Genomic DNA, 23,514 nt, shown 5'->3' with positions numbered 1-23,514 from the left:
TGAAATCTTGATTTCGATGTCATTTATATAATTTTATATTAAACTGTTGGAGGCTGAATGATATACACTTGAGAACATAACAGTGCAACATGCCAGGCATTCAGTGTGAATTGTCAGGGACAGTGTGGTGTGTCAGTGTGATATGTGTCACTGTGATGTGTTGAGGACAGTGTGATGTTTAAGTTTGATGTGTTGAGGACAGTGTGATGTTTCAGTGTGATGTTTTCAGTGTAATGTGTTGAGGACAGTGTGATGTTTCAGTGTGATGTTTTCAGTGTAATGTATTGAGGAGAGTGTGATGTTTTCAGTGTGATGTGTTGAGGACAGTGTGATGTTTTCAGCGTGATGTGTTGAGGACAGTGTGATGTTTCAGTGTGATGTTTTCAGTGTGATGTGTTGAGGACAGTGTGATGTTTCAGTGTAATGTGTTGAGGACAGTGTGATGTTTTCAGCGTGATGTGTTGAGGACAGTGTGATGTTTCAGTGTGATGTTTTCAGTGTGATGTGTTGAGGACAGTGTGATGTTTCAGTGTGTTGTGTTGAGGACAGTGTGATGTTTTCAGTGTAATGTGTTGAGGACAGTGTGATGTTTCAGTGTGATGTTTCAGTGTGATGTGTTGAGGACAGTGTGATGTTTTCAGTGTAATGTGTTGAGGACAGTGTGATGTTTCTGTGTGATGTTTCAGTGTGATGTGTTGAGGACAGTGTGATGTTTTCAGTGTAATGTGTTGAGGACAGTGTGATGTTTAAGTGTGATGTGTTGAGGACAGTGTGATGTTTTCAGTGTGATGTTTTAGTGTGATGTGTTGAGGACAGTGTGGTGTTTTCAGTGTAATGTGTTGAGGACAGTGTGATGTTTAAGTGTGATGTGTTGAGGACAGTGTGATGTTTTCAGTGTGATGTTTTAGTGTGATGTGTTGAGGACAGTGTGGTGTTTCAGTGTGATGTGTTGAGGACAGTGTGATGTTTCAGTGTGATGTGTTGAGGACAGTGTGATGTTTCAGTGTGATGTTTTCAGTGTGATGTGTTGAGGACAGTGTGATGTTTTCAGTGTGATGTTTAAGTGTGATGTTTAAGTGTGATGTTTAAGTGTACTTGGGAAGGAGTGAAATATTTCAGTGTGATGTGTTGGGGACAGTGTAATGTTTCAGTGTGGTGTGTCATTGTGAGATGTCAGTGTGATGTGTTGGAGAAGGAGTGATATATTTTAGTATGATGTCTTAAGAATATTTGATACAATCATATAATGCCCTTTATCTGTAACAGGTAACCAGATACTTGTGACAGGATAACCTTAAAATTGTGTTCATTCTAAAAAGTCCCTACTTTCTGAAACAATAATATTTAAGAGATTTCTTCAACAGTCTTTAATAAATCTGTACTTTGAGAAACCTTAAGTCTCATAGCATCAAGGAGCTGCCCAACCAAGACCAACCACCCCCTGTTTCATTGAATTATTCACAGGCCCCTGTGTTTATTGTCACATTAACTGCCTAACATGGATTGCTACATGTATTTATTATGATTAAAGCTGGACAGAAAAAGCACAAAACATCAATACATGGAGTTTAAAATACTAAATAAGACACAAATTGAAAGAGAGAGGAAAATTAAAGCTGAAATTAATGACATGTTAATGACTGTGGGACTTTGTTAAATACTGAGTTAAGGTTGTACATGACATAAAATTATATCATTATTCTGTAGTAAAGTGGGGGCGGTCATACAATAATGTTTAGTCCAACAGTAAAATAACGTGGTCATACAATAACGTTTAGTCCAACAGTAAAAATAACGTGGTCATACAATAATGTTTAGTCCAACAGTAAAATAACGTGGTCATACAATAACGTTTAGTCCAACAGTAAAATAACGTGGTCATACAATAATGTTTAGTCCAACAGTAAAATAACGTGGTCATACAATAACGTTTAGTCCAACAGTAAAATAACGTGGTCATACAATAATGTTTAGTCCAACAGTAAAATAACGTGGTCATACAATAACGTTTAGTCCAACAGTAAAATAACGTGGTCATACAATAACGTTTAGTCCAACAGTAAAATAACGTGGTCATACAATAATGTTTAGTCCAACAGTAAAATAACCTGGTCATACAATAATGTTTAGTCCAACAGTAAAATAACATGGTCACACAATAATGTTTAGTCCAACAGTAAAATAACATGGTCACACAATAATGTTTAGTCCAACAGTAAAATAACGTGGTCATACAATAACGTTTAGTCCAACAGTAAAATTACCTGGTCATACAATAATGTTTAGTCCAACAGGAAAATGAAGTGGTATATATATATATCCCAGATAGGATCACAAAATGTTTGTGATACTGTAAGTCAAACATTTATCCTTTAAATTAAGTAATAATGATTGTAATATAAATAACATCATCAAAGAAGGTAATTTTTCCACACAATCCCACAAACTACCATTATCCCACAAACTGCCATTATACCACAAATTGCCATTATCCCACAAACTGCCATTATCCCACAGACTACCAAACCCCACAAACTGCCATTATCCCACAGACTACCACAATCCCACAAACTGCCATTATCCCACAAACTACCATTATCCTACAAACTACCACAATCCCACAAACTACCACAATCCCACAAACTACCACAATCCTACAAACTGCCATTATCCCACAAACTACCACAATCCCACAAACTGTCACAATCCCACAAACTACCACAATCCCACAAACTGCCACAATCCCACCAATTGCCATTATCCCACAAACTGCCATTATCCTACAAACTACCACGATCCCACAAACTATCACAATCCCACAAACTACCACAATCCCACAAACTACCACAATCCCACAAACTGCCATTATCCTACAAACTACAACAATCCCACAAACTGCCATTATACTACAAACTACCACAACCCCACAAACTACCACAATCCCACAAACTACCACAATCCTACAAACTGCCATTATCCCACAAACTACCACAATCCCTCCAACTACCACAATCCCACAGACTACCACAATCCCTCCAACTACTACAATCCCTCCAACTATCACGATCCCACAAACTGCCATTATCCCACAAACTACCTCAACCCCACAATTTACTTTACATGTATATACAACATTTCAAAGCCTTGGACGAGCAGAATGTTTTAAGGTTTGTTCCCAGTGGAAATTATATTTATACATAGAGAGTTTCTAAAATAAACAGCTTCTTAAAAATTAATTTTCTAATCTGTCCTCTGATCAATGTGTGCTAAAAAGGCCGGACTGCAGTTGAGATTGATGTACTGATAACACATCACCATATACAATTGTCTTACTAGACAATGTTACATTTCTCCATGGTTACAATACAGTGTATCATCACAGTAATTTATGTAGCCTCTCATACCAAACTATGTAATGATAATTATCTATATTATATAAAACATCAGCCTTTATACCTCAAGAGTACAAAATACAGGAGCTTCAATTGGACATATTTACATACAAATGTAACAATGCCACATGTATATTGAAATACACATATAATTGACGTTTCCCCATCTTATTCATTGCTTTATGCTGCTTTTCACAATAGATACTTAACCTCTTGTACAATAAGCTGGATCACACATGGTTTTACCATGTAATTATCTGATAATGGATGGAATACGTTTGATACAGGTCATACATACATATGTCATTTGCAGTTACAGTCAATATTGAAATGTTTAATTTGTCGTAAATAATCACATGTTAGTAGATAGAATCATCCTAATGTTGTTAATTGAACTGGTGAAAGCATGCTTGTGAATCTAAATTCTTCTAACATTGACACTACCTAGAATGTTCACCTTTCAGATGTCTAGGTATTTTTTAAGTCTAGCTAAAACATTATATTTCACTTCTCTCATATCTAGGTATCCTTCAAGTAAGTCTGGATGAAATATTCACTTCTCACCTGTCTAGGTATCCCCTATTTATGTCTGACTAAAATATTCACTTCTCACATATCTAGGTATCCCCTATTTATGTCTGACTAAAATATTCACTTCTCACCTGTCTAGGTATCCCCTATTTATGTCTGACTAAAATATTCACTTCTCACCTGTCTAGGTATCCCCTATTTATGTCCGACTAAAATATTCACTTCTCACCTGTCTAGGTATCCCCTATTTATGTCTGACTAAAATATTCACTTCTCACCTGTTTAGGTATCCCCTATTTATGTCTGACTAAAATATTCACTTCTCACATATCTAGGTATCCCCTATTTATGTCTGACTAAAATATTCACTTCTCACATATCTAGGTATCCTTCAAGTAAATCTGGCTGAAATATTCACTTCTCACCTGTCTAGGTATCCCCTATTTATGTCTGACTAAAATATTCACTTCTCACATATCTAGGTATCCTTCAAGTAAGTCTGGCTGAAATATTCACTTCTCACATATCTAGGTATCCCCTATTTATGTCTGACTAAAATATTCACTTCTCACATATCTAGGTATCCTTCAAGTAAGTCTGGCTGAAATATTCACTTCTCACATATCTAGGTATCCTTCAAGTAAGTCTGGCTGAAATATTCACTTCTCACCTGTCTAGGTATCCCCTATTTATGTCTGACTAAAATATTCACTTCTCACATATCTAGGTATCCCCTATTTACGTCTGACTAAAATATTCACTTCTCACATATCTAGGTATCCCCTATTTAAGCCTGGTTAAAACATTCAACTTTGACTTCAATACTTTGCATATTTCATTCTGCACGATTTCATAATGCCTAGCCTTTAAGATATAATCCTTTTGGACAAGCAGGTTTTGGAGTGTTTTCCGTGTAAGGTCTCTAGAATGTTACAATCAGGATCAACATGAACTCTGATAAAAACTAAACCAATCAATACTTTTTCGTAAGGAAGTATTTAAATCCCAAACGACCAGCTAAGCCTTATGTGGGAGCCGAGATTATCCTTAAGTTTCATCAATTTAAAACACTGACATTGAAGTGTGCCCTTGTAAACTATTAACTACAGTTAAGTGTTTTCACAGATAACAAAAATCTATTATTACACAATTACTGTATACAGACTCATTCAACCCTTAATATGTTTAAACTGTTGTAACCAAGGATACAAAGACTACAACATTTATTTAGGGATATGTTCAAAAAGCTTGATGTTAGGAACAGTTCAGATCTGTCAACTGGTCTAGTAGAATTTGATCAGACACCTTGATCTAAGAGGTTCTGTCCAGACACCTTGATTTAGAGGCTCTGTCCTGACACCTTGATCTATGTTCTGTCCAGACACTTTGGTTTAGGAGGATCTCATCAGACATCTTGATCTAGGAGGCTCTGTCCAGAGACCTTGATCTATGTTCTGTCCAGACACTTTGGTTTAGGAGGATCTCATCAGACATATTGATCTAGGAGGCTCTGTCCAGACACCTTGATCTATGTTCTGTCCAGACACTTTGGTTTAGGAGGATCTCATCAGACATATTGATCTAGGAGGGTCTGTCCAGAGACCTTGATTTAGAGGCTCTGTCCTGACACCTTGGTTTAGGAGGATCTCATCAGACATCTTGATCTAGGAGGTTCTGTCCAGACACTTTGGTTTAGAAGGATCTCATCAGACATCTTGATCTAGGAGGTTCTGTCCAGACACCTTGATCTAGGAGGTTCTGTCCAGACACTTTGGGTTTACGAGGACTCTTCAGATACCTTGATCAAAGTTCCGTCCAGACACTTTGGTTTAGAAGGATCTCATCAGACATCTTGATCTAGGAGGTTCTGTCCAGACACCTTGATCTATGTTCTGTCCAGACACCTTGATTTAGAGGCTCTGTCCTGACACCTTGATCTAGGAGGTTCTGTCCAGACACCTTGATTTAGAGGCTCTGTCCTGACACCTTGATCTTGGAGGTTCTGTCCAGACACCTTGATTTAGAGGCTCTGTCCTGACACCTTGATCTATGTTCTGTCCAGACACCTTGGTTTAGGAGGATCTCATCAGTCATCTTGATCTAGGAAGTTCTGTCCATACACTTTGGGTTTACGAGGACTCTTCAGATACCTTGATCAAAGTGCCGTCCAGACACTTTGGTTTAGAAGGATCTCTTCAGGCACCTTGATCTCAGAAGCTCTGTCCAGACACTTTGGTTTAGAAGGATCTCTTCAGGCACCTTGATCTCAGAAGCTCTGTCCAGACACTTTGGTTTAGGGGGATGTCTTCAGATACCCTGATCTATGCTCTGTCCAGACACTTTGGTTTAGGAGGATCTCATCAGACATCTTGATCTAGGAGGTTCTGTCCAGACACTTTGGTTTAGAAGGATCTCTTCAGACATCTTGATCTAGGAGGTTCTGTCCAGACACTTTGGTTTAGGGGAATGTCTTCAGACACCTGTTCTGATACCTTGGTGTAAGATAATTGTTTTAAACACCTTTGTGTATGAGGGTCTGTTCATACACCTTGGTGTTAAAGGAGCTTCTGTTCAAACACCTTGGCGTTAAATGAGGTTCTGATCAAACACCTTGGTGTGTGAGGGTCTGTTCAAACACCTTTTTGTATGAGGGTCTGTTCATACACCTTTGTGTATGAGGGTCTGTTCATACACCTTGGTTGAGGAAGGTCCTTTAAAACACCTTGGTCTAGAAGCATCTATTCAGACCTATTGGTAATGAAGAATCTGTCCAGACACCATGGAACAGGAAACTTCATTCAAACACCTTGGTCTAGGAGGGTCTGTTCATACACCTTGGTCTCGGAGGTTCTGTTCATACACCTTGGTCTAGGAGGGTCTGTTTAAACACCTTGGCATAGGAGGGTCTGTTCATACACCTTGGTCTAGGAGGTTCTGTTCATACACCTTGGTCTAGGAGGGTCTGTTCATACACCTTGGTCTAGGAAGGTCTGTTTAAACACCTTGGTCTAGGAGGGTCTGTTCAAACACCTTGGTCTAGGAGGGTCTGTTTAAACACCTTGGTCTAGGAGGGTCTGTTTAAACACCTTGGTCTAGGAGGGTCTGTTTGAACACCTTGGTCTAGGAGGGTCTGTTTAAACACCTTGGTTTAGGAGGGTCTGTTTAAACACCTTGGTCTAGGAGGGTCTGCTTAAACACCTTGGTGTATGAGGGTCTGTTTAAACACCTTGGTCTAGGAGGGTCTGCTTAAACACCTTGGTGTATGAGGGTCACTTCAAACACATGGTACGGTTATCTGTAAAGTAGTTATTTTCCAATAGTTGATAAGTTTCCAGTTATGTTTCTTTCCAGAAGTATGAATACATTTGTCAATGTTGAAGATTTCATTTCAGGGATCTAATGTTGATTTCCTTCAGTTAAACATGTACTTGTTTTGTTGATATCACTCTTAAGAACTTATATAACTTACCATATCAAACAGTAAAACAAACCCATTTTCAGTCCTTGAGTAGTGTACTTGTTACAGAGCACAAGATAAGTACCCCAATATACGTCACTTAAACGGAAAACTGCAGGGTTCTAAAACATGTACGTCTGTATAAAGTGGTCACTTAAAATGGAAAACTGCAGGGTTCTAAAACATGTACGTCTGTATAAAGTGGTCACTTAAAATGGAAAACTGCAGGGTTCTAAAACATGTACATCTGTATAAAGTGGTCACTTAAAATGGAAAACTGCAGGGTTCTAAAACATGTACGTCTGTATAGAGTAAAGAACTCCTAGCAACTTAAGTAGGGTGAACTTCTAGCAGAGCTTCAGCCTAGCACATCGGAGGTTCTTTATTCAACTTCTAGAGGAAGCGATGTCTATAATCTGTTATCTTGGCTCACCTGTAGGGACCTGGGAAATAGTCACAAGATACTTTGGATACTGCTGTAACATCTTGAAAACTTTACTTGAAGTTGAATATTTTACCAACAAAGCTGGGGGAAAATTCAGTTCAACGAATAGATAAACTAGAAGTGTCAGGTTCAACCTTAGATGAAGCAGGAAAAGATTTAATATAACCTCTGGCACAAAAGTGGATACCCTCATTGATTGTTTCAAAATTGTCAGATATCATTTCTTACATGTTCACTCACCAAGGACGGCACTTTTGTGAAATGTTCACAAAGAACATTTTTATAATTGTATGTTCTTATAGCAGTCACTTACAAGCCTATATCCTTTACACTGAGATCATTATCTTATATCACTTAAAAGCTTACTCATCAGTCAGTATAAAAGTACTATAGCTTAAGGATCTTTGTGACATGATCATGTTGTCAAAAGTTAACAACTGCAACATCCTGTAATCCTATTTGAGCATCTTGTAATCATATATGAACATTCTGTAATCATATCTGAACATCCTGTAATCATCTTGGATCATCCTGTAATCATATTGGATCATCTTGTAATCATATCTGAACATTTTGTAATCATATTTGAACATCCTGTAATCATATATGAACATCCTGTTATCATATTGGATCATCCTGTTATCATATTGGATCATCCTGTAATCATATTGGATCATCCTGTAATCATGTTGGATCATCCTGTAATCATATATGAACATCCTGTTATCTTATTGGATCATCCTGTTATCATATTGGATCATCCTGTAATCATATTGGATCATCCTGTAATCATGTTGGATCATCCTGTAATCATATTGGATCATCCTATAATCATGTTGGATCATCCTGTAATCATATTGGATCATCCTGTAATCATATTGGATCATCCTGTAATCATGTTGGATCATCCTGTAATCATATTGGATCATCCTGTAATCATGTTGGATCATCCTGTAATCATATTGGATCATCCTGTAATCATATTTGAACATCCTGTAATCATCTTGGATCATCCTGTAATCATATTGGATCATCCTGTAATGATCTTGGATCATCCTGTAATCATATTGGATTATCCTGTAATCATATTGGATCATCCTGTAATCATATTGGATCATCCTGTAATCATGTTGGATCATCCTGTAATCATATTGGATCATCCTGTAATCATGTTGGATCATCCTGTAATCATATTGGATCATCCTGTAATCATATTTGAACATCCTGTAATCATCTTGGATCATCCTGTAATCATATTGGATCATCCTGTAATGATCTTGGATCATCCTGTAATCATATTGGATTATCCTGTAATCATATTGGATCATCCTGTAATCATATTTGAACATCCTGTAAACATCTTGGATCATCCTGTAAACATTCCCCAACTATATATGTAACCCTGGTAAAATACTAGCCGCAATATACCACTCGGCTAGAGAGAACTTCTCTTTAGCTTAATTGGTTGAGCGTCAGACTAGTAAGCCAGGGGTCCCGGGTTCAATTCCTAGCGGAGGCATTGAGATGAAAAATGGCCTCTGTTACATATACCAGAAAGTTCTGTGATTGTATTGTGAGTGAATGATAACTGGTAACAATCTATTTTTAACATCAGACATTATGTCTGGTACAGGGTATAGATGTCTAAGTAGTAGATAACACATGTACTCCAGTAATCTTAAATGGTGTTATGAGCATTACAATATATACTGTGATTGCATATTAACCTTGCTTTATCATTTAAAAATATTTGCCTGAGTAAACATGTCTATTTCAAGACAACCTCAACATTCGTCACATCATCGACCAGAAGTATAGTAAGAATGTGATTCCTCTAGAGAACACCAAATAGTCTTAATCATGATGTCTGGTAATTCCTGGAAGGCATGTTCTGTAACTTAATTAGTTATTAATCAACAAGCCATCTGTTGTGCCCAGAGATGTATTATACAGAGGAATAAATAAATGCTTATGTAAACAATACAGCACTGAACATGTAGTCTTTTTATCCTGCAATATCAATTGAAAATCAGACTTTTGAAAATTAAACAGTTTTGTTGTTCAATCTGTGTTTACCTGAGAATGATGTTACACTGAATTTTGCTCTGCCGGAATATTAAGTCCCAAACGTTATCAGATTAACAGCAATTTTATGAATTTTCATAAATAAACTTGTTCATTACAACATGTAAAATCACTTATTTCAACAACTATGTATAATTCTAAACATAATATTTGAATATATTCAGAAAGTAATTCTGTCAAATTAATGCACATGCTAAAATATTGCTGTTTTCTGCCATTGTAGAATACAGCAAAAATATATCTGGCAAGTGTATTCCATCAATGGCAGTGCCAGTTGTAGGATAAATATTGATTGTGTTAATTTATATGGCAAAATTTTCCGATGGACTCAGGTAAGTTTTGTGATACAAAGGTTTGATTTGTTAGTATCATATTTGTTATGAAAGTGAGATTCACTTCTCACTGGCAGACAAACTTGCTCTGGTCAGGTCATTTGTTACTAAGCCCACATAGTGGTAAATGAGGCACAGGTTGATAAGATTAGATAACAACAGTGCGAAGAGGGGGCTCCACTGACTTCAAAGCTATAGTCAGTGTATAACTGAGTGGAGAACAACAGAGGGGAGATAACTCCAACAACAGTTACTAACATTTTAGTGGACAGATTCTAAATCAAACTAGAAATGACATTTGTAACATCTGAAATAGAAGAAAATGAAATATGCATAGAATACTTACCTCCTGGCATTTTGGTAACAGCCTCTTGGTACACATCATAGCATTTCTGAATTTCCTTTTCTGAAACAAAAATCATCTCAATACACCAGCACCGACAGTCATCTTATTCAATCAACAGTGTAACACTCTTCAATTTTCAGTCCAATAAACTGCACAATTTCAGAAATATGATTATCTTATAAAAATGTATTTGTCATACTTAGAATGATTTAACCATTATTATGCATTTTGTACCTTAAACAGAAAACTCATGTAGTTATGACTTAATAGCGACAAAAGCCATATTAGTGTTGATCTGTGATTATAAGGGTCATTTTTAATATGACATCTATCGAAATACAACTAGACCCTGCAGTAATAAGTCTGTCTAGTGTATAGTTTCACGTTTCAGCAAGTGGTGAGAAGTGTGCACTTGGCAACAAATAAACTTTGCAAAGAGATAAATATATGACAGGTCCATACCAGTTAGGTCGTCAGTGTAGCAAACACGACACAATTTACATCAGTATATATATACATTTTTCCTTACAATGATAGAAAAATGAGAGTAGCACAGACGTAATGTAAACAAAATTTCATTTTTGTTGATACAAGATTTTAGATGATTTATTGTGGATACAAAATGGGATGTCCATTTTAATGTTTTCATAATGTATATATAATGAGTGTCTTCACACAAAGGCTGGTCACATGTAGCGCGTTGTAAACAAAACACTCTTAATCAAAAGTGCCTATAACTATACAGTCTGTACATAATATATCAACATGTGTCTGATCTTTAAATAAATTAATTCATTTGGAAATATACCTATTGTTACTCTTATATATGTAGCAAATAAATAAACCCTATCCCACATGTATATTTTAGTCTTTTCTGAATTTATATCAACCATGAAAGAATTGCACATCTGTGTGATAGAACTGTACAATGTGCGCACAGATGTGCGATAACAAATTACATCCAGTTTTCCTATCATTCATGCATTGTGCACACATCGCACACGTGATGTTGTGTGATCTCATTACTATAATATATGATGCTGATTTCTAAGTGCATGTCTATGTTTCTCAACTCTAACTAAATTGAGATAGGAACAATTCAAAGACTCCCAGGCCAAATGAAACTGTGAAAGGAGACCACAGTGAGACGACAAACAACTGAACAATGTGGCCAGCAGTTGTTATCCTGCCTTGTAAAACTCAATCACGTTTCCCTGTTAACCAAATCTTAACATACCACAACTGTCTGTTATACAGTACGTACCTTTAAGCTCCATGTTGTCAATTGTGGATGCTGTGTGGATATGTTGTCTTGCTATTGCATCAAAGGTCTCTGGTCTGTCTGGGAAACATTTCTGTATACTGGAGAGAGAATAATCTTTACATTTAAAAAATAAGGAAGAGATATATTTCATGATCCACTAAGATATTTGGACTAACTCTTAACCTGTAACAATAACCCCCTTAACTCTTTCAATTTGTCCTAAGTACACCTGACATTTTATACAAGATCTTAAAACCTAAATTTATTGCAGAGAAAAAGTCGGAGATAAAAAACAATGTAACCAATACACTAAAGACACCAGATTTGATTTATCAAAGATAATGTACAATATTTGTATTAACATTACTTTATCTATTAATTAGATTTATCAGGGAAATAATGTACTGTTGGATAAAGTGATGTTATTGCAAATAACAGGATAAATATATTTACAATCTTATATAAACTTACTCAGAGAATATATCTTTCTCCTGATTTTTGGCAAAATCAAACAGCTGGCAAATTGGTAGGAAGGACAATGCAAATATTACATCATCTGTAAAAGACAATGCAAATTATATATTTTTATATGACCTGTAAAAATCATTTCAAAATTTTAAATCACCTGTAAATGACCATGCAAATTTTACGCTACATGTACCTGTAAAAGACAATATAATTTTTTCATTTCATGTAAAAGACAAATACATAAAAAAATATGGTTTCATACAAATATAACCAAAATCTTAAAAAATTAAACTTGTTTAATACACCAATTGCATTACCAGTATTTCAAATGGTTTTCCCAACTTAAATGTAAGTAATTTAGAAAATGAATCTGGTAAATTAATGCTAAAAATACAGCTGTTTTCTGTCACTGACAAATACAGCAAAACTATGTGGCATATTCTGACAATGGCAGTGCCAGTTGTAGGACTTTGTGTAAGTAATTGTCAATAGCCATAATTTACCTGGAAACTCCTGCATTGCTTGCTTGTAAACTACAGCTGCCACACTTCCTGCCAGCACTGCATCCTGATCCACATCCTCCTCCTGAAATTGGATCAGCATCAAGCTATAAGACTTCGAGACAATGGCAAAACACATATTTCCTTTCGATATACATTAGAAGTGGAATACTTCTGTTCTACATTAATGATATTAAGTGGGTATCATCTGTTAGGCTTGTGGATGATAAGATTAAATATATCTCACAGTTACATTTATTAGTGATGCCATCTCTCTACAAAAGAACTTGACATCCTTGTCACTTTGGAAGGCAAGTAAAAATAGCGTTCCATCATGGAAAATGCCAAGTTCTCCCCATACATAACTCTGTAAATCCCTTGCTGCACCATTACCAGGTTCACAGTCAAACTCAACTTTTTTCTCTCAAATATGTATCCACATAAAATTTTATGCATTCACCATAATTAATCAGCTTTGATAAATCAGAATATCACAAATAGGGAAGGCTGGCCTAAATCAAACATACTTACATCAGGTAACTCACTCTCCACAATCTGTTTTCTTTTCCTGAGCTGGAAATTAGAAAAGTAACTATAAACCAACAAGTAACAGAATTCACTATAATTTACACCAGTCACCTGCCAAAGGAACATTGTGATAATCGCCAGTTTTTAATTGAATCTCAAGTCTGTCCTTTTAAATCCTACTTTAATATGTTGTTGTTAGTCAAACCTTCCATCCAAAATTAACTGTAAAATCAAACTGAAATGATTTAAGAGACATAATACCTATGACAGCTATAGGCAAATACATAGGGTCAGACCTAGGCAACGCAAAAACTAGCTGCAGATTAACGACACATGTTGAAGAACTGAAGTTGTGTAGTATAGAATATAACAAAGTCTGTAAATATTTTTTGGTTTAAGTGTCTGAACTGATCATTACAGAAGTACATCAAATTCTATCCGATACAGTATTTATATTGACAAATGGCTCCGTGAAAATGCAGAGAATGAAAAAGATATGAAGGATACTGTAATTCATCAAGATATTCAAAGATGATGAATAAAGACACAGTGAGAAAATCTCGACTGTCAACAGATTGTTTACCTTTTCTGCAAACAAAAGTTCCATTCGGTAATACTACAAAAAAAAGAAAGAAAACAATATTAGTGATCAAGGAGATGATTTATACTGAACGTGACATTATCCTGTGGTGTTGTAAGAACGAAATATTAATGGACTTATTTTTGAAAGATTGAAATGTTGTACTATAAATGTGTCATTAATAAATCACTGGACAAACTATATGACTGTTTTAATTGATTTATCAGGACAATAGAATGATACGATTGATAGATGGACATACCTCTAGCCAGAGCTGTTTGGAGGATGGGTTGAATCTAATACCCTTCTGGAGCATATGACGGGCATTCTCATGATTCATGTTTTCTTCAAACTCCCACTTGGCTGCACCAATCCACAAGTCTACAAGTAACAAGTCATATACACCAGTGATTACAACAATGTTTAATAAACTTCTATTAATCACTCTGTAACACAGGAACAGCCTGCAGCAGTCTTCATGTGGTGGAAAACATAAATACTGAGAGACAGACATATTATCATCTTCTGTTGCTGAATTCTACCCAGTCATTCCTGATACATCCATCAAAGCAAGATGTGTTTATGAAACTCTGACATCCAAGCCATCTTGAAGTATTCATGCATCCTCACTTACCTATATACATTTAAATACTTTGATGTCATCCGCAAAAAGGTAAGCTTTGGACTGTATAGTATTGGGAAGGTCATTTATATATATGACAAATAATGTTGGTTCAAATAACGTTAGTTATGGCCATCGTTAAAATTTTTCAAATAAACGTCTAAGGTCATGATCAAGGTCACATGGTCAAAAGTGTTGGTACCACCAGAAAGGTCTTGTCACATGGAACACACATGCTAAAAATTAAAGCCCTACCTCTTATGATGTTATAATAATGGCTAATGTTAAAATTTTTTTCAAATGAAAATCAAAGGTCACAGTCAAGGTCATATGGTCAAAAAAAAAGTAGTACTATTGGAAAGATCCTGTCACAAGGAACATACATGCCAAATATGAAAGGGGCCAAAAAGAAGACATAAAATATCTTACATAATACTGACCATTCCTATCCAACAACTCACTCACTTAAACAGCTGACTGCAACACTACAACTCATCATTCACTCATTTTTGCTAACTTATACAGCTGAGTGACCACCTCTTCACTTTACCTGGTTTCCTGTTGTGGACTTGTAACATTTGAGTGAACAGCTTACTGATTGTTGTTTTCTCTTTCTGCAAAATATGAAGAACATCTTACAGTAATACAACAATGTATATATTATATAGATATACAGTGTATTATTGATATACAATATATATATTATATAGACATATGGTGTATTATTGATATACAATATATATATCACATAGACATATGGTGTATTATTGATATACAATATATATATTATATAGACATATGGTGTATTATTGATATACAATATATATATTATATAGACATATGGTGTATTATTGATATACAATATATATATTATATAGACATATGGTGTATTATTGATATACAATATATATATTATATAGACATATGGTGTATTATTGATATACAATGTATATACTATATAGACATATGGTGTATTATTGATATACAATGTATATATTATATAGACATATGGTGTATTATTGATATACAATGTATATATTATATAGACATATGGTGTATTATTGATATACAATGTATATATTATATAGACATATGGTGTATTATTGATATACAATGTATATATTATATAGACATATGGTGTATTATTGATATACAATGTATATATTATATAGACATATGGTGTATTATTGATATACAATATATATATTATATAGACATATGGTGTATTATTGGTATACAATGTATATATTATATAGACATATGGTGTATTTATTGTACAGATATACAGCATATATAATATATAGACATACAATCTATATATTACACAGGCTTAGAGAGTGTACCTTCTAAAAACACAGTGCATTTATCATACAAATACATGGTGTAAATATTAAATAGACATACAGTGTCTATATCATATAGACTTACCGTGTATATATTAAACAGAAACAGTGTATATGAGATCTTCTACACATCATAACTGAATACACTAATATATCACTTGTTTTGAATTATAATAACATTGGTTATATCAATGTAGCTATTACCTCCCTTTTTTATACTTTTTTTGTCAATCAATACTTCAACTTTAGCCTTACCCTTGTTTTGGAAAATTGAACATGGGACAACCATAGCTTTACATCATCCTAAAAAAGAGAGAAAAACACAATTCTGTTTATTGTAGGCTCAAGGTGTGATGTCAGTTCTTCAAAAGGAAACTAAATCGTAACCAACATTATTTATTGACAAAGCTGAGGTCCTCTGTAAAAACAAACTATGAATAAATTTACATTTAAAATAAACTTCAAAAGATTCATTAAAAGACACATGAAGCATTCAAACTACCAAATGATATCTATCATTAATACTATCACAAATAAGAGATCATATTAGTTATCATAACATTAATTTATTTCAGTATGGAAGCAGCACCCCTATATAGTTTTTATTAAATAATCAAATGTATACATAACCCAAGTCTACATTTTTAAATATTGTAATTATATGTACAGATTGTATTTCTGATACTCATCAGTTCCTGGCCTTATTGAAAATGAAATGGACTTCTGGCCTGTATCTGATGGGGTGATGAAATTCAATCTCAACAAAAATTTACAAATATATAGCCTAAATGAAAGTAATACACCTATGTAATTTTCCATGTATTTTAGTAGAAATAAAAATTTCTATAATCAGCAGGGTTTTCCATATGAGCTGGTCGCCGGCCAATTTGACCGGCTACTTTAATCATTTGGCTGTCTACACCAATCCAGTTCCGTAATAATGTTCCGTACACGATTACACGTACACGGCAGGACAGCCTCCTACTTTCACTACACAGCCTACTACTGACAAAATTATGGAAAACCCTGAATCAGATAAGTTCTTAAGTCCAAATATCATAATTAAACAAAATCAAATTCTGGTAGATAGGAGTTGCTTCCCTTGTCTTATAATGCATCATTACCTATTGACCACCATATAGTTTGTCTTGTACCACTGTGATTTTCATATGATTTATAAACATCATTCCTAATATATTGATATGAGATCTTCAAACTTTACCTACCTGAAACCTGTATGTAGCCAACTGTAAAATATGGAGAAAAAACAAGATATTCATATGTATAACAGAAATATGAGTGACAACAATAAAACTAATGTTTAATACCTTATAAACATCATACTATCAACTTGTTGAACTTTTCCTGTTGAGAATTGTACCTTATATCTTCCTTGGTGTTTATCTATGACATCAAATACACAAATGCAGGAAAGGAAAGCAGAAAATACAAATAACACCCGAGTGAGTGTGAATCTATACATTGTAACATAATATGAAAAGTGAGCATTATGTAGCTTTAAGTAATCATTGGATGATTGTTCTGGATTTGTCCCTGGAACTTACCCTGAACAACTTATGTATTCTTTGGGATATGGCATTATCAATCTCCAACTTTTTAAATGTATACCCGATATTCTGTAATTGAAAGAAAAAAATGAATCAACTGAACAAAAACCAGTGAAAAATCAATGTAAGATATATGATAATGTTAAGGAAATATTGACAACATATTACAACAAATACAAAATTAAAATATATACATGTATCTATTGAGGTTATTTCATACTGAAATTTAATGCAGTGAGCTTCGATTCAAGTATTCATGAACAGTATCATATCAACAACTTCAAAAGAGAATCCACATGTTTGTTCAATACTGGTGTGAGTAAAGCGAAAATATATAAAACACAAAGTAAAAAATAAAAATAGTAAACAAACCTGTCGTCTTTTCTTCAGCAAAGCCAGAACATTTGTTTCATACTGAAAAAAAAATCACACATTATCATGCAATTGTTACTGTACACCATGACAATGGTGCTACATGGACAAAGAAAAATATAAGTATCAAAAAGATGTACAAGAGATCTAAATTTTATGAGATTTTCTGAAAGCAACTTTGAGGACAGAATCTGACAGTATCTATATAAAGAAAACTACTGCAACACAAGATAATTTAATTGATGAAAGTGTGGGGTAGTGGCAGATCTGCAGTTTTTAACAACATAATTAGAATATCAGAGTCTGGAAATGCCACATAAATTAAGGGACATTTATACCAATTACCTGAATGTATTGTAATATGTCATCTTTCTTTTTAGTTTTCCTTTGTAGTTTGTATTCAAAGCCTTTCCTTTTCTTTAGTATTTGCCTGAAAGCAAAAGTAACAGTTTTCTAAAGTATATAGTGTTTGCTGTACCAAAACAATCATAAATCATGCCAAAATAAAACAAGTTTAATATCCCAATTATCCTATCTCAGAGAAAACACTAGAAAGACACTAGTGATAATCAATGTTATAATTGAGCTAAAGTGCTGATAGTATTTTGACTCCACGACTCAAATATCAGAGTCCCAAAAATCATTGGAGATTCAATCGGTGTCGTAAGCTTGTAATACATGACAATGAAATTTTCCTGTAGTATCTTTTTGGTAAGTTACGTTGGCATATTAGTTAAATCATATAGCGATCATTATCACATATCGAAAGCTGATCTCTCATGGCGATCTGTCTACGTTACGCACCTCGTCTCTGGTCCAGTAAACAGACCCACTCGTTCCATCTGCTCTAACTCGGGAATCATTCCCTCAATGTTATGTTGGACGAACTCAGCCATTTTTGGACGTCTGTGAGCCTCTCAGAAGAATATGAAGCTTAAAAAATTGCTAATACTTGGTATAAACACGTTTTTCGAATATAAACAATAGCACGTGTTCTCACTTCATCTTTAAATATTACCGGAAGTTTAAATGTTTCTGACTTCTTATTAAAGAGCAAGCATAAGTTAGACAACTCTAGCAAGCGATCGACCAAAAAAAATCAAATGGTAATGCGATCGTTTTTGTGTTACTTCAGTATTTCATTTTTGTTGTTGTTAGATTATGGAATGTCAGTCCGCAGTATTGAATATACGACCCAAGGGAGCATTGACGCGTACAAGACGAATTTGAAAATATACGGTAGTTCAATATTTACGCATTCAGCCATTTGGATGCCTCAATGCTTTTTATTAAAGGGACGGTGAAAAGATCGGAATAGATTAGCAGTTCCCATTTTCCTTCGTTTCCTGTCAGCTATTTCTTTCTTTAATTTCTTTCCAATTTGCCTCTTGGTGTCCTCATGACACCTGTCCAAACACATGTAACCCTGCTCCAAGGCTGTTGCGAGAACGTTAAATCTCCGTAAAAAAAAAACAGCACTCTCGCAACCGTTCTTCTTTCTTGCGCTTCTTCTCCGAACCTTTCCAAGACCAGAGACGTATATATCACATATCATATGTGTTATAACATAACATCAAGTAAAAGAAAATGAGAGAACAGAAGTTAATCCCATACATCAATGGCCTGTCAGAAACTATGCAGAAGAGTTACCTTAGTCATGGTATTGTAACATGGGACTCAGAAATGTGCTATCGCTGCACCCCTGGAACATTTCATACCAAAATTGAAGGTTTCAAGTACAATACTATGTGAATAAAACAAGAAGACTTGTTTTGATCATTGTACGTACATCAAACAAATGTCGTTGTTCCACAACGCCGTGCATAACACTGGCCTTTGAAGTTGGTTGTCGCTCCTTTCTCGGCTTGGTATGGCGGAGCTGAGACAGTTTCTCGGTATGATATGGAGGCGCTGAGATGGTGTCTCGGCTTGATATGTTTGATATGGAGGAGTTGAGATGGTGCCTTGACATAGAGGAACTGAGCTGGTGTCTCGGTTTGATGTAGAGGAGCTGAGATGGTACCTCGGTATGATATAGAGGAGCTGAGACAGTTTCTTGATTTCATATGGAGAAGCTCAGATGGTGTCTCGGTTTGATAAGTCTGATAAAGTGGAGCTGAGATAGTGTCTCGGTTTAATACGTCTAATATAGTGGAGCTGATATGGTACCGTGGTTTGATATGTAGGAGCTGAGACAGTTTCTCGATTTCATATGAAGAAACTCAGATGGTGTCTCGGTTTGATATGAGGAGGCCGATATAGGGATCTCGGTTGTATATACATGTAGAAGGGTCCTGTTTGATATACCGGAGCTGATAAAAGGATCTCGGTTTGATATGGAGGGGCTACGTTTGATAAAGAGGGACTGGTATATGGATCTCGAGGTCTCGCTTGGATATAGAGGGACTGATATGGGGCCTGATATGAACGCGTATTTTCGTTGAATTGTTTTCTATACGGTTAAGAAGTTTTAACATGCGCCCTGTCAGTGTTGTGGTATCAATATGTATGCATCCAGTTTTTAATAGAATTTGCACATTTAGATCGATGAAACATCGGTTGTCAAACAAAATTTCATTGTACCTTGTAGGACATAGAACTCCCATATAAAGTAGTGACGACCAGACCTTTATGGGGAATGTCACGTTTTAAACAATATACAGTGTCACTTGTGCCTTTTTCCAACGTCCTACCATTACAAAACACCGTTCCATTGATTTTATCAAATGTGCGTATCCTGTACACGGAGACTGAAACAAACACAACAATGGGTAAATATTGACAGGTAAATAAAACGTATCGATTATAAAATGTTGTATTTTTGTCTTAAGAACGTGGTTTTATTTGTAGTATATGTTGAGTGGGTTTATAAGTTATCAATTGGAGGCCATTGATCAGCGCTGAAACTATCCGGGGTATGTAGAAGGCCTACCTACACATTGATCCAAGGAAGGATAAAGAACAGGAAATTGATTCGCGGCAATATTTTGTCGTTTCTGTATACATTCAACTTATTAGATTAGTCTGATATGAGCTAACGGTTGTTAATACCCGACTTACTATCAGCGTCAGCAGCACAGTCACTAGATTGAATTCCATCGGTGACTCCAGAGGAGCTACGTCCTAGTGGTTTTATACCGACGTCTGTACATGAAAACGGACACTTTTTAACCTTGGTGCCATGCCCACAAGAAAACAGGACAAAGTTGTAGGCACTACTGTGTCAAGACGTCACCAGATGTTACACAGGAGACATTGTCAGCAGACTGTTCAAGACACACTGTGCCGACTTGACAATCAAAAGGACTTATTCTTACGGGATATGGCACACAAGACGGAGAGAATGAAGGAGGAGTTGGCATTAAGCCGTGCCAACTTGTCTAACTTGGCCAAATATTATGAGAATAATGATTTTAAGAAGCTTGTGACAGACATTACAGACGAGGAACGTGCCAGACAATACTACAACAGCTTGCTGGAAGTCTATCCTCCAACAACAGAAAGTGTATGTCTCCACAGACACTCATGTCCCTTGTACCCCTGCCAGAGGATGCGATCTTATCACTTCATGTTCCGAAATGTCAGTGACATCAACCGGATACAGAAAGTCGATTTAGTTTCACCATCAAATGGCAAAACTGGTGATGGTGGAGACAAAACACATATCTCTCAAACACGTACAAAAGAAATTGAGGATAAATTTAAAAAGGGAAGAGTTTTTAATCGTGAAAAAGGCGTGAAGGAATTACCTTCAAATAGTGTAAACCTGACCCGGAAGGAAATATTCCTTAGATGCGCAGTTTTACGACGACGACTCCAGGACTCAAACAGGAAGTTCATTGTCCATGCTGTAAATTATGGGAAACAACTTCCTTGGCGAGCCTTGAAGAAACCAGCAATGCTTGATCAAACACACGGTACCGAATTTGGAAGTGGGAGGCGCATTCTTGCCTTTTGATTGGTATTTCATTGTTTTTATGACCATAGTTTCAACCTTACTTTGAATAATTAATGGTAGCAACACCCGCGATAGTCAATCCTTGTTTCTATGACAATGTACAGCATTTATCATACTCGAAGTCTAACGTGTAGATACGTAACGCCATTTTAGATTCGGTATGATTATATATTTACCTGTCCGCAATATTATAATTAATGCATTCGATTTATATGAAGAGCTGTCAGTACGTGAGAAAAATGGGGGTGGGGACTTTTCAGATTTACTTTAGACCGATTTCTTTCGTGTAATTTTATTTCTTAATTCAAACAAAGTCACGAACGTCTATCGCCGCGTATATAGTATAAGCATACGGAAATCTGCCTCAGGAAAGCTAATAGCCGCGAATTTGTAATGATGCGGAAATCATGAATCACAACACATAGTTGTTTTACAGTGTCCGGCCCGAACTGTAGTTTGGGATAAATCTGTCGATCACTTGAAAATGTCTTTGATGGTTAGTAACTTCTGTCGATAATTTATGATACCATACCTGCAGATAATGAAATCCTGATTTTTTTTCGTCGTTGTGAAATCTCTGTCAGTGATAACAATTTAAATCTGCATCGATGGTAATAAAATGAGCTGTTAGATGTATGATAGGGTACTAGAACGAACCGTTGCCTGCTACAAAACATTGGGAAGTGAGGAAGACTTGGTGAATCTTGTCTTCCTTCGGGAACATCTAATGAGGGATGAATACCTGTGAACTGGTGATGATGTCATCGGAAAGACAGAAACAGAACATAGAATAATGTGGAAAATATAACGGTAATATTGAAATGTTTGTATGATCACGTCAGGACTATTATGTTGGTTGTTTACAGATTACTGTGAAACCAAAGTCAATTTCAGTAACACGTGACAAATCACAACAGTCCCTCTCAGGTTGCTTGTGACGGGTTTTCTGCTAATTACTATATCTATTACATTGGGAAAAGCAGAATTTTTCTGCGGAGTGTATAGACCATAATTCTACATTCATTTACACACCTGTTCGAAAACAACGCGGAATCAGTATAGACTACATGTGTTAAAGAATCTCAGCTATAATTTGAGACACGTGATTTGCATTGCATCAGAGTGGTGACTTTAATAGAAAAGCATCTCATGAGGTACGAGGGATGACGTCACGATGTTGCTATCTTGTGATGGTAAATGGAGAGTTAAGGGGAAAAAACACAAAGTTTGTGTCAGTCAGATCTGTATTTATATATCTGTGTCGGTAAATTCCCAGGTATGGTATGATACAGTGACTATACCAATGAATCAGGACGAGAACTGCCGTGATAAATGAACACTGTAATATTATATACTAGTATTTATCAATTGGTTTGTTATCAAAGTATAAAAGCCGAGATGTAAAATAAAATTGTCATATTTCTGATATGTTGACGTAGGTGTCGTACAGAAAAGAAGAAACAGTGTTGAATCCTTCAGTCCTACAAAAGTACATCAGATTTTGAAATAACGATGATATAAGTCACATGGCGTTTATACGGCAAGACAATATATTTAGATAATATCCGTCTACAGAAACGTTTAAGATGACAATTTAGACAACACAGGCTGTGTTAGATAGATCTTAAAGATGTTTCATCATTTTGCACGGATTGACATGTAATGATAACACCGGGACGTACATGTACACGTATGAAATACACGGAATACATACCAAGGAAGT

The 23,514-nt window shown here is 35.5% G+C and overlaps 1 protein-coding gene across 1 annotated transcript in view; it reads right to left on the bottom strand.

The window, feature by feature from the left end:
- LOC132551894 (U3 small nucleolar RNA-associated protein 6 homolog) overlaps positions 1-18,807 on the bottom strand; it is a 144,275-nt gene extending 125,468 nt beyond the window's left edge. Inside the window, exons 1-14 of the mRNA XM_060216040.1 lie at positions 18,638-18,807; positions 18,179-18,263; positions 17,834-17,875; positions 17,459-17,530; positions 17,120-17,140; positions 16,149-16,196; positions 15,101-15,164; positions 14,191-14,309; positions 13,932-13,964; positions 13,352-13,393; positions 12,824-12,905; positions 12,324-12,408; positions 11,853-11,950; positions 10,589-10,648 (exon numbers count right to left, since the gene is read on the bottom strand). Coding sequence (XP_060072023.1) covers positions 10,589-10,648; positions 11,853-11,950; positions 12,324-12,408; positions 12,824-12,905; positions 13,352-13,393; positions 13,932-13,964; positions 14,191-14,309; positions 15,101-15,164; positions 16,149-16,196; positions 17,120-17,140; positions 17,459-17,530; positions 17,834-17,875; positions 18,179-18,263; positions 18,638-18,729 — 943 coding nt within the window. The 5' untranslated portion in view covers positions 18,730-18,807. The remainder of the gene's footprint in view (positions 1-10,588; positions 10,649-11,852; positions 11,951-12,323; positions 12,409-12,823; positions 12,906-13,351; positions 13,394-13,931; positions 13,965-14,190; positions 14,310-15,100; positions 15,165-16,148; positions 16,197-17,119; positions 17,141-17,458; positions 17,531-17,833; positions 17,876-18,178; positions 18,264-18,637) is intronic.
- Positions 18,808-23,514: the final 4,707 nt, after the last annotated feature.

The sequence above is a fragment of the Ylistrum balloti genome, unplaced genomic scaffold (assembly GCF_031769215.1).
Source record: "Ylistrum balloti isolate Yb309-2 unplaced genomic scaffold, AGI_CSIRO_Ybal_v1 Utg370226, whole genome shotgun sequence".
Classification (NCBI taxonomy): Eukaryota; Metazoa; Mollusca; class Bivalvia; order Pectinida; family Pectinidae; genus Ylistrum; species Ylistrum balloti.
Note: the sequence above shows the minus strand (reverse complement) of the source record. Positions and strands in the feature narration are given on the sequence as shown.